The sequence below is a fragment of the Apus apus genome, chromosome 1 (genome assembly GCF_020740795.1).
Source record: "Apus apus isolate bApuApu2 chromosome 1, bApuApu2.pri.cur, whole genome shotgun sequence".
Classification (NCBI taxonomy): domain Eukaryota; kingdom Metazoa; phylum Chordata; class Aves; order Apodiformes; family Apodidae; genus Apus; species Apus apus.
In genome coordinates this window covers 191,645,109-191,657,649 of record NC_067282.1, presented here as the reverse complement: position 1 = coordinate 191,657,649, position 12,541 = coordinate 191,645,109, and the positions used below count along the sequence as shown (strand labels likewise).

Genomic DNA, 12,541 nt, shown 5'->3' with positions numbered 1-12,541 from the left:
TAAGTGTTAGTGAAAATCTGAAAGCAAATGCCCGTGTTCTCTGCAAAGTCAAAGAAGGGAGGCTGATGCTTCTCAAGACCTCCTTGAGGAGATACTTTCCACTGACATTTCTGTATCTGAGCTGGATGGTGTAGATCCTTCTGACACACATCAGGGAAGACAGTAAAAGTTATTAAGTGGCTGGTTAAAGCATGGGCAGATGATCAGACAGGTGGAAGAATAGTAGCTCCTCTCTTCACTCACAAAACTCACACTAAGCTACAGTATTAGTAACCACATTAACATGCTGCTTTCCACCTAAGCAGGTCACTACTGGAGCAGCAGTCACTGCCTCTGGGCCTGACTCCACAGTTTGCACTGGCTCATACAGCAGGCACCAGTGAGTAAGGGGGTGCAACATGCTGCCAAACCTATCACATACTCAGGTGTTGTTCTGATCTCCATGGTCAGCCAGTCCTTTCTCTGGCTATGCTGACACTGTCCATCAGTCCTGTGTCTGAGTTTGTGCTCAAGCACAGCATCACCTACTCCCCATGCTGGTTTTATGAATACTGAACTCCAGACCTGCTTGCAGTGAGGAAAGCTTAAATACTTGGATTATGCTATCACATGGATCCAAGCTTTTTTTTCATCTAGTCTACACAGACTGACATCAGCTAGATTGAATTCAAGTGGTCTACCAGAAGACATCCCAAAACTTGGGTCTTCCTTAAGCACAGCCCAGATTATTTATATCTAAACTGCAGCTACCAAGATGAAAAGAAAATGAACAGATTATGGTTGAACCTCTTTAACATATCCTCAAATCCATGTTCCAGCTAGCCCTAAAGTCAAGCTTAGTGTTTTTCACAGGATTTCTATGCACAAGACACCTAGAGAAAGGAATGGGAGATGCTCTGGGCTTTGCAAACCTACAGGCTTTACAATGAATTCATCATAGAATCATAGAAGGGCTAAAGTTGGAAGGCACCTGAAAGATCATCAGGTTTCAACCTCCCTGCCATAAGCAGGGACACCTCACACTAGACCAGGCTGCACAAGCCTCATCCAACCTGGCCTTAAACACCTCCAGGGAGCGGGCTTCCATAACCTCCCTGGGCAACCTATTCCAGCACCTTACTGCCCTCATGGTGAAGAACTTCATCCTGGTGTTTAACCTAAGTCTCCCATCTTCCAGTTTAAAACTATCCTCTCTGGTGAAAAGCCCCTCCCAAGCCTTCCTGTAGGCCGCCTTCAGGTACTGGAATTTCCATAAGCATTCCCAGCTTTCACAGGAGTAGCAAACTGCTTTCCAGTCATAGGTCATCTGCACCTCCCGACAGGTCTCAACATCTGCAAAATCCTGTTATGACCTCTGTGCAATTGTTGAAGATTGTGCCTGGAGATATGCAAATTGTGGCTCCCTACATTGGTACCCATGTCCTTTCCCTTTCCTACAGCCTTGTCCTCCATCATATAAAAAAACCCCAACAAACCCAACCAAACACACATTCTCAAACCCCATAACCATGCCAACAAAACCTCTGGTGTAGGTGCTTTGATACATGCAGCAGCTCCTTTCTGCTCATGTAACTCCATTCTGGGAAGCTGTCAAACTTTCATCTTCACAGGCAGGGTTTGCCAGTTGCAGTTCTAACAGGAAACCCCTTTAAGTGGAAACAAGCTCTGATGTTACTGCTCCCACAGCAGAAAAAGCTGCTTCCCTGCACGACTCTCTCATCTCCTGGGGTGCCTGCTGCCCAGACAGATTCCAGACAGCTGTCTCCAGCCTGCTGCTCCTGTTCACAGGCAGGCTCTGGCTCCCTCCCAAGCCTTGTCTTCCCTAGGATTTTATTGCCAGGATCATGGTATTTGATGTTTTTCTTACTGTCCCCACTCCCAGGCTAAGAAAACTTATTTATCATTCAAAAATTTAAAAAGGAGATTCTGTTCTTCTCAGAGGCAAAGAAAATCTTGAAAAGCATGAAATTTAGTGACCTACCAAAGTTGCAGGTATTTGATTTTATTTTTTTTTTTTTAAATGGGAGTTTTTTAAGCCAATCTTGTGATAGGGAAAAGAGAGCAGAATGACTTGCACAGTAATTAGCAACCCTACTGACATGAAATATTATTTCCTTGCCCGGTGCTCCTGACGCTACATAGCATTCCAGAGAGGAAAAAGGGAGAGCTCCAGCTCTGAAATGGTGGTATTTTACACTCTGTGCCCCAGAGAAAATCCCATGCAGCATAGGAAGGTAACAGCCTTTCAGACCCAGGTTTCAGACTGCCTTCCGTCAGGGAAGGAGTGCCTTGAGAGAGGGGGAATGCTAAGCATCAGCAGGGAGGACAGGGTGATCCTGATACCCAACCGTGCCTGTGAGGCTTGTGCCTAACACAAGGGGACCCTCTTGCCCAGCCAGTGCCCAGCTGACCAGCTCATCTGTTTAATGATCCCTTTAGGCAGTAGGTATTTACACAGCCCTGCACTAGGCACTACTGGCTAGAAATCCAAGGAGAAAAATCACTGAAAATAGTTCCCAGTACCCGCTGATGCATTGTTCTGCATTTATAAACACTGAAGTTATTCAAATAATAATAAAAAAGTCTAAACTGCTTCCACCTCCGGTATCTTTTCTACTTTTGCCAAAAATTAGTTTCCAAATATTTAGCAAAAATAAAATGTTTTGATAAAAATGTCAATAAAATTAATCATGCAGAAACAACTGCCTGCTTTGTGTTTTCCTTTTATTTCAAAAAGGACATTTTTCATTAAGTCAAACTTTTATTTTTCAAGATAATTTCAGGCAGCCCTCCAAAATCCTTGAGGTTTTCTTTCATTCAAATTGTTCCAAGTAGGATGCAATCACTGTGATTATTACTTCTTTTTTATTATTTTAATAGGAAGGGGATTCTTACATACTTTGGAAATATGGAAGAGGAAGATGGATGTCAGGAAACAGACAATGACAAAAATGTTAAGAAAAATTAGAAGAATACAAACATCAGAGGATTATTAAAGACACCTGGCCTGGCGGAAAGATGGGTGAAACAGCCTCCATTAGATACTGGACAACAAGGTATAATGTATGGGCAGATGGAAGTAATTTATGTGCAGTTGTTACACAAAGGATCATTATTTATTGCTAATAAATGAGCACATTTGATGATCTAATCAGTATTCAAATACTTAACATGTTTTAAGAGCAGCTAGGGTATACTCTCTGTAGCACGAGTCATTGCACTCGGGAATTTTGTCAAATTACACAGAGCTGCAGTGAAAGGCTGGAATGTGAAACGAGGGCAGTAAAGTAGATGGAGCAATTTAAAAATAAAAATGACAAAAAATTTCCTCCACTTTCTCCTCTACCTCTTCCTACTTGTCCAGAAATAAATACTGGGACATTTCTCTTTGGCAGCATTAATGTAATCCAAGATGACGTGATAAAAAGCTACAAATGACACTATGGTCCCACTATACAGATTTTACAGTATCAAAGATTGGCACCTTATTTTTCCATTGTGGATTTCAACCCAGGATATTTTCCTCTCTATTTCTTCTCTGTCTTTTTAAGACGAGTACTTAAGATGTCTTTAGAGGACCATTTTTCAAGATGTCTTTCATCTGTTCATCTTGTGGAGGATGCCGTTGAGCAGGTTAACCTCTTTTAAGTCCCTTCCAATGCGAAATATTCTATGTCAAGCACACACAACTTCTTGAGCAATTGATGAGTCTTTAGGAAGAAAAACAGTGTAGGCAGCACTTAAAAGACTTAAACTTTTAGTTCCTTAAAAGGTCTAGGGATTAAAAGAAAAGCTGTCTATCCTTTAGTATAAGCTAAGGTACAAAGTAGTGAGAATTTCTATGAAAAAAATCACACCTGACATTTACAGCTACATCAAAGCCCACTCAAAATCAGCAAAGTACTATTTCTGTGCTTTCACAGGAAGAGGTGCTCTGTGCTTCTTCCTGGAAAAAGTACTTAAGTGGAAGGTATTTTGTGCCTGAGCTGTTTGACCCTTCCTACCAAAGGCCACTCAACCGCAGCAGGAACAGCTTCAGTCTTCCAGCTAAGACAAAAGATGGATTATAAGATTTTCTGTCTCTGGTTGCTTCCTCTTTCAAACCATCACTGGAAGAGTAGAAGAAAAATTACTCATCCTTCAGCAGGAGCTCACAACCTCTCAGGACTCCAAGTGCTAATTGGAGATTATTCCACAATTTTTTATATTAGTGGCTTCAACATAAGGCAGAAATGCACAGAAATCTTACTGGAAAGTGGTTTCTGGATGGGATAATTGTTAGGAAGTAGGTGAGGTAGTTTCCAGGAAGTATTGTTGTGGCCTTGGGACAGTTTCACTGATCCTGTATGGCTTGGAAACTTGGGGTATTTTTAGAATATACATTGGATACAATAGCATTGGACAAATACAATATAGAACAAGTCACTTTTATACAAAGAAAACTGCTATGGGGTGTGAGTGCATGTTTGTGCGTATATACATAATAATGGCAAGTTTTCATAAATTATTATATAGACCACCTATAAAATTTGGTCTTTGCTCTACGTAATTATACTCTGCACAATTAGGAAATCATTGATATTTGGAACCTTACATTGGAGCTTGTGTAGAGCAAAGGATAAGCACAGCTCAGCCCATGCTCTAACCCACTCTTTCTGCTCTGATTCGAGAAAACCTGCACCTCTGGTCCCAACCCATGTCACTAACTCCCAGTAGTTGAGCAGACACATTCTTAGGGTGAAATGTGTGTGCCAGCTCCCTGCACAAACCAACACCGCACAGCTAATTCAGAAGTATATGCTCATTATTCACTAGTTACCTTACTGAGCCATGGGACAAGTTCAGTTAGAAATTATTTTCACAGTCCTGGGATGGTACAAAGAGGATGCTTCAACTGCTCAACTGGAAGATGTTAAAAAAACAAAACACCCTATACTAATATATCACCTTAATTTTAGAATTTAAGTGTGCAGATTCATGGATATATGGAAAGAAACTTACCTTTCTCTTCAAGAAGTCTTTGAAAAGGCATCTTGGATTGTGAAGATTCAATCACAAGGAATCATCACACCAAGTTCTTTCAGGGTTTTTCTTACCTCTCATGCAGGAAATACCAAACATTTGAACACAGCATCTGATATTTGAGTAAGGTCCACTGCTGCCCAAATACGAGGTTAGGATAACACTGATTACAAGTGCTTGTACTTGTGAACATGTCTTCTCCTTCTTTATGATGACCCTATAACCAGTTGATTTGGAATAGGCAACAAGCTGATAAATAGGCTGCTTGGTTGCACTAGCAAAGTAACAGGCAATCAGAAAGGGCTGAAGGCAAAGAGAGTGAAGACTGAGGAGGTGGAAAGCAGCAGCGACCTACACACAAGACACAAAACCCGCAAGAACAAACAAACAAAAACACCTGTCTTTTAGAGCAAGAATTTCACTTCCCATCTATTCCAGACCATCCACTCTGTCCCTCTTCTCAAAACCAGCCTAAGAAAAGAAGGTGGGTATAGACTGCCTGTAGCAATGAGGAGAAAAACCCAGCACAATCACCGGTTCAACAGAACGGGCTTTCCTGTTGCCAAAGTTTTAACTTCAACACCATAGAGTCTCATCTTCTACAATCACAAATAAGAAGGCTGAAAGAGAACTGGAATGGAAGCTTTCTTAAAGGCCAGTGGAGAGTACAAGGAGCCACATTTTTTTTTGTTTAGCTGGGTACTTTGCACACCTGTTCCAGTAAAAATGAACTGCATGAAGGAAGGCTCACTTCTTCCATCTGCTATAAGGTCAAGCCCTACTTAGCAGTTTCCTGAGGAGTTTCACAGTAAATAAATAGACAAATAATGTTTTTTTATTCTTTATATCAACCCTGGAAAATATTTTCAGGTCTTTTCACACAAGAAAATGGCAGCAACAACAGAAGAACTGAAGTGCTTTTTTTTTGTAATTCTATAAAAATAGGTAGGCACCAACATTGAGGAAATAACGTTTTTACAGTATGGAAAAAAAAGCTTTGCTTGATTAGGGATAAAAAGTGTCCCAAAATTCTCCTGCCTAGTCCTACTACCAAACATATTGGGTACCTCACGACAGCCTGGGAATAAATCATTATGAGCAGCATCCATTTGGAGTCAGGGCCTAAGCAGGTCCCCTAACACAGAACATTCTGAAACAGGTGTTTCCAAGTTAAAGCATTTATGCTCACCTATCTAAAACACCAGAATGAAGAACCAAGGTGTTCCCTAAAAACTGATATCCAGAAATTTTCTCGTCACTTGATGAATATTTATTATACAAAGTGAACTGGTTCAAGCTGTTATAACATAGCCCTCAGGACAGAGAACTTCAAAGTTCCTCCTTCAAGTGAGATAGAGGGGACACTGGAATTTGGGTCTCTAGAAGTCCAGGATTTCTGATCTACTGCCTTACGTGATATAAATTTCCTCTTTTCTGCAAGGCAATTCTCTCTTCTGAATCTTGTCTTTTGCTTCCAGATTTCCTGTATTTGAATGTAGACACAAGCAAAATCTCAGCAATACAAGTCAGACGAAACACTCAGTTCAACCCCCAAATCAGTGTTTTCAACTCATACATACAAATAAAAATGTTTGGTTTGGGTCATTGGGCCAAAAGAAAACAGAGATGCTTTCAGTACTACTGTTTTGTGTGCATGCAACCCTTGGACTCAAACTACAGCACTGATCCACTGTAAATCAGCAAAAGTCAAGTGTCTTAAATAGCGTGAAGAGCCCAGGACTCTGCCTTGCTGAAGAAGCAGTACATGAAAAATTATTTGGGATCAAAGCTGCAATCTAGAAACTGGACTCACTCTCTGATTTTTTGATTTCACTCTTTCAACTTTGCTTTTGAGAAAGAAATACAGATACACACAACACCCCCTACCATTCAGAGCAAAAATCCAAGTACCACAAGTCTCACCTTCAACAAACATACATAACGATGCTCTCCATGAGGTTTGAGCATACACAGAATTTGTTGTTTAGAGGCTAGCAGTGGATGGCTTCAAGGACCAGTTGTACACTTTTGATGTGAAAACTTTTATGCAACCTTTAGAGTACAGGAAAGTTTTTGCAAGGCACTGCTTTTTCCTTTTGTGAGCTTCAGTCCTGAACAGTACATTTGTACAGTGACTCAGAGGAAGGTACTGCCTCTTGAGTGTAAAGCCTACACTAGGCAACATGCTGGACATAATGGTTGTCTCAACCCTTCTATTGACACCTGGGGCCATCACACAACTCTTTTTGGCACTGTGGCATTTTTAAGTTCAATAACCTTTGAGTAACTGGAGGAAAATTCAGATTCATTAAAGGAAATAGCACAACTTTCAGTACACAAAGTCAATGTACGAAGGGAGCTCAGCTACTGCAAGAGAAGTCTGACAAGAAAGACTACCACAAGATTCCTGTTTAACATGAAACGGTCCATGCTGACTGAAGTAGATTGGGCACTAAACACTGGATTTATTCAGGACCTGCATTTTGTCAGTCTCAGAAGCAGCCCCATATGACAGGATGCTGAAACCACCGAGTTAAATCAGGCGAATCACACCTCTCACACTGCCCAGGGCATGCACTGGAATAGCCACACAGACTGAGACCAAAAGCCCATCTCACCTATCACACTTTCTCCAACAGAACACATTTAAGGCAGGGTACGGTAACATTATCAGCCCTTTACATAAAATAAAGCCTAAAGTTTCCATGCTTGAAATGATCTAACTCGACATTGCAGCAGTTTTGTACATCCTTTCCTCAGCTCTGGTCTACAGCTAGAAGGTCTAACAAAAGTCCAGGTATCAACCCAATCAAACCTAAAATTGAATACTTTTTGATTGCCTCTGATGAGCACACAGAGGTAAGCAGAAGTTGCAGCTTTAAGAGGGAAAAGAGAGGAAAACCTGAACCACAGATAATCCTGTGCTGGACTGCCACAAGCTGCCATGACCACAATCATGAAATCAGATGTCTTAGCTTCCCTGTAAGCTGTTAGCTTTCACAGCCATCCTATACTCAGATCCTCTGCTGAGATATTTCAGCACAAATTTGACTCAAGATTCTGCCCCACACTCTGCCCCCCCTTAACTGACTTTGTACACTGAGACAGCTCAGTCAAGAATCTGTAAATGCAGATGCCAGAGGAGTTCAGACTACAGTAAAACTTGAGTCCAGCTTGCTACCTGGATATATCAGCAAGCATACTATACCCCCAATAAAGCTGCCACTTCAAGAAGTCAAAGCTCAACCAGGAGAAAAATAAGCAAGGCTTACACATAGAGCCCACACAACAAGAGTCACTCAGTTACTTCACTGTATTTTGTATCCACACAGAACGGTGTCTCCCACATCGTACCTCTGGCAGCCTCAACTCTGCCCTTGAAATTTTTATATAGCCTGTGCTTGTTTACGAGTTAAGTGAAGAATCTGCGCAAGACAACTGCTTATATTTTATCCTCTTTCTACACAGATCTTTCAAAAAATTACTAAAAAAAAAAATTCAACCTAACAGTAGCAGCACTGAAATCAACTAGACACCCATATGAACTAGTAACGATACTCTGAACCTGTGTTTCTAAAGTGGGACATCAAAACTGAAATACTTGGAGCCTCGGCATTTGGTCACACTGCAGCTTGTCTTACTGAGTTTTGAATCAACACAATTTCAGCTTTACATTTAAGCAGGTATTACAGCCAGAGAAATAACACAACAGTATGCACCCTTGAACTTTCATTTCCTAATTTCCCTTCCAAAATGTGACGTGGCACAACTGCAGTGATCTGCAGGCAGTCTAACATTATGTAAACAATTTCAAAAGCCTGATGGATATAGAGTAGATAAAATGTTAGTCTGGAAGAACTACAAAATATAAGCAGGTTTTAGAAAAAGCTGGCTGCTTCAGGTTAGTGCTCTTGAGTTTTCACAAGCAGCCTCTACACATCAAGCCGCCTTACTGTCTCTGTCCACAGCAGGCAACAAGGAGTCAATAGCCATCAGAGAACAAGTTTTAAGAATCATAAAACCATTCTATAAGCAAGCTGCAAAGTCATTCATTCCACCACAGAAACTGGTAAATTAGACTCACTTACCAAGATTCTAGGGACACACATTGTCTATACCATTACTATTTCTTATGTGTTTTCCAAGCTTAACAAAAAAAATAAAAATTATTCTCCCTTGTACACACCTTTGCTCCTCATGTACTAACTGTAAGGCATAAAGATTTAAAGAAAGCCCTCAATAAATCAGTTTAAAGAGAGATTGCCTATTGCATAGAATGATAACATGGTATTTTTCAGTCAAAAAAATTAAGCCACACCATGAATTTCGCACCAGTCTACTGTGAAACCCAGAAGTTTTTAAGAATAATTACATATAAGTAATTATGTTAAATACGATTACCCATCTTTAATCATCTCACAACCACGGGGTAACAACGAGCACTACTTTGTTATTGATTAGGTATCAAGTCTTGGTCTTTTTGCAGAGAGAGGCACTTCAGTGCAATTACTTGAGTCAGGTGAGCTACTGACTTTTTGGCTGTCGGAGCCAGCATCGTACCACAGCTGATCTTCAAACACCTCTATGCTGCTTTAGTGAGCAGTCACCTTCTCCACAAACTTGAGGCTCACTGACATGAAGCACCTAGACGGTGTGCCTCACCAAGGAACACATCCCTCACGCAGTTTCATTGAAGCGAAACACCACTCGTTCTTTGACTTTTATTAAGTTCACTTAGGTTGACCAAATGAGCTTCCCCAAAGTAAACAGGCTTATAAAATATCAGGATGGTTCTATCTTTAGGTGCTCAATAAAAACAAATACTTAGTTCAACTAGAAAACTTTAAAAATGACTTTAGATACAAAAGTGTAACAATTATACTGCGCGATACATCTTTATATATCACTAAGCCCATGAAATTTTTTAAAAAAGGGTTTTGCACCATCAAGAACAGCCACAAGTCCTGAACCTCCATTCTTTACGCATCCTTGATCAGAATAAACTGAAACTTGGGAATGCCTGGGATTCAAAACACCCTGAGCACATACTAGTGCAATACCACAAAGCATACATCATCCATCGGAAAAGGAGGCGGGGGGGGGGGGGGCGGAGAATAATAGCAAGAATCAGATGGTGCTTTATTATACAAGCATGAAAGTAAGTTCCTTTGGAAAATAACTTCTTGGGTGGACTTCTGGACCAGTGAGGTAGCCCAATGGGAGAGAAAAAAAGTGGAACTTGGTCCCCACGCGTGATACCTGCCGGGCGGTGCCTCCCGCCTGCCCGCCGGGGCCGGGACGGGGCCCAGCCCGGGGCCCTGGCTGCGCGGCGGCCCGGCAGGCCGCCCCCCGTGCGGCTGGGGGGCCCGGCCCCCGCTCGAGCGAGCCATAAAGTGCAGCTGCAGAACACGATCCAGACAAAAGCCATGTAAACAGGTGACTGATATCGGTCTCTTTACCCGCACCCGCGGCGAAGGCGAGACGCCGGCCGTGCCCCCCCGCCCGCCGCGGGGGCCTCAGGACAGCGCCACGGGGAAGCGGCGAACCCGCACCACGGGGGACAGGTCCACGCCGAGGATCCGCTGCGCCTGGCGCCGCGCCGCTGCCAGGCTCCGCCGGCTCCGGACGCTGCCCCGCAGCCGGATGGTGGGGAAGGTGGTGAGGCGGGGGGTGGCCGCCTTCCAGATCTCCTCCAGCGACTTGCCGTCGAAGGGCTCCCAGCCGGCCCCCTCCGCCGGGCGGCCCCGCTCGCTGTCCGCCTCCCCGCCCGGCGGCCGCGACGCCGGCGCCGCCGCCCCCTCCCCAGCGCCGCGGGGGCCGCCGGGCGCCGGTCGCGGCCTCGCTCGTCCCCTCCTGCGGCGCCGCCGCCGCCGCCGCCTGGCGCTGCCGTCCGCGGGCGCGGCCCGGCGCTGGGCGCTGGCGGCCGGGAGGCGCCGCTTGCCGGCCAGGCGGCGGGGCCGCTCCGAGGAGGGCGGCGGCGGGTCGGGGACGACGGCGCGGCAGGAGGCGTAGCCGTAGACGTCCTTGCTGCGGAGGATGACCGGGGAGAACTCGTGCTTGAGGCTGCAGAGGAAGTTCCACAGCTCCGAGTCGGAGCTCATAAACTCCGTGGACTTGGGCATCAAGAGCTTGAGGGCGTCGCCCAGCGCCTTGGTGCCGGCGAAGGAGACCTGCGAGCGCGAGTACACAACTTTTTCCTCCTCCCCTTCCAGCCCCCAGGCGGCGGGCGCCCCCGCGGCTGCCCCCGACACCGCCGCCCGGGCTCCCGCGGCCCCCGGCGCGGCGCTCCCCGCGTCTGGGTTCATCTTCCCGGCTTCTCTCTCCAGCGCCGCCTGCTTCCTGCTGCGGGTCATGGAAGCTGGGGGACGGGGTGGGGGAGAGTCACCACAAAGGGAGGGGAGAGCCGAGCCCAGCCGAGCCGAGTCGAGGAGAGCTGCCGGCCGCAGCTCGGCCGCCGCCGGGCGCCCGCTGCTCACGGCCCCGCGCCGGGCGGGGAGCGACGATCGATCTCCGGCCGCCCGGCACAAAATGGCGCTTTAAACTCCCAGGCGGGGACTGCGCGGCGTCCCGCCCTCCCTCCGCGCCGGGCGGTTGGGTCGTTTGAAAGACGTCGGGCAGGCCGGGCCCCGCCTCCGGGCGCTGGAGGGGGGCACGGGGAGGGCGGCGGGGGCCCCGCGGGAGGCCCCGGTGGGGGCGGCGAGGGGCGGCCGGGGGGTGCCCGCTGTGGGGCGGCGGGACGGCCCAGGCCCAGCCGGGGTCGTCCAAGCAACGAGGGGACGCCAACCGGGAGCCCTAGAACGCTACCGGGCCCCCTGGCCCCCCAACCTCCAGTAGGGCATCCCATGGGTGACCCCTTCCCTTAGGGAATGGCGGGATCGATGCCTCTCCCGTGGCGGGTGCCAGTGCTGCGCCTCACTGCGAGGGTGAGGTTCTTCGCAGGGCAGTCGGCAAAGATGGTTTCTTCTGTTGGATGCTTCAGTGGGCAGGCTCCCCCAGAGGAAGGGCAAAGGCTCAGTGAAACAAGAAAAATGGGTTAACACTCGTGGTATGGTGAAGTCCACCGTACAGTCCTGTTAACACAAACCTGTAGGACAGTCATTCATCAACATCGCTAAGTCAAGGGAGAGATGCTCCACTCCATCATCTTTGTGGCCCTTCATTGGATTCTTTCCAGTATCTCCATGTCTCTCTTGTACCAGGGAGCCCGAAACTGGACCCAGCACTCCAGCTGTGGCCTCACCAGCAGTGAATTAAGTGGAAGATCACCTCAAGCTCCTGGTAGGACTTTGTATAATGAAGCCCAGGACACTATTCACCTTCTTTGCAGCAAGAGCACGTTGGTGGCTCGTGTTCAACCTGATGTCCACCAAGATTCCTACGTCCTTTTTCTGGGAAGCTGCTTTCCATCTGGATGCCCCCCAAGCCATATATCAGTGCATGGGGTCGTTCCTCCACATGTGCAGGACTTTGCACCTCTTGTAGAACTTCATGAGGTTCCTGTAAGCCCATTTCTCCCGCC

General features: G+C 46.1%; 1 protein-coding gene across 1 annotated transcript; it reads right to left on the bottom strand.

Moving 5' to 3' along the window:
• Window positions 1-9,729: 9,729 nt before the first annotated feature.
• Window positions 9,730-11,698, bottom strand: CCDC71L (coiled-coil domain containing 71 like). Its single transcript, XM_051613635.1, has one exon. It carries the CDS (start codon window positions 11,373-11,375, stop codon window positions 10,539-10,541), a length of 837 nt encoding a protein of 278 aa, XP_051469595.1. The 5' UTR covers window positions 11,376-11,698; the 3' UTR covers window positions 9,730-10,538.
• Window positions 11,699-12,541: the final 843 nt, after the last annotated feature.

Coding starts and splice junctions, on each gene's coding strand:
- CCDC71L (XM_051613635.1), bottom strand. CDS start 11,375: ATGACCCGCAGCAGGAAGCAGGCGGCGCTGGAGAGAGAAGCCGGGAAG.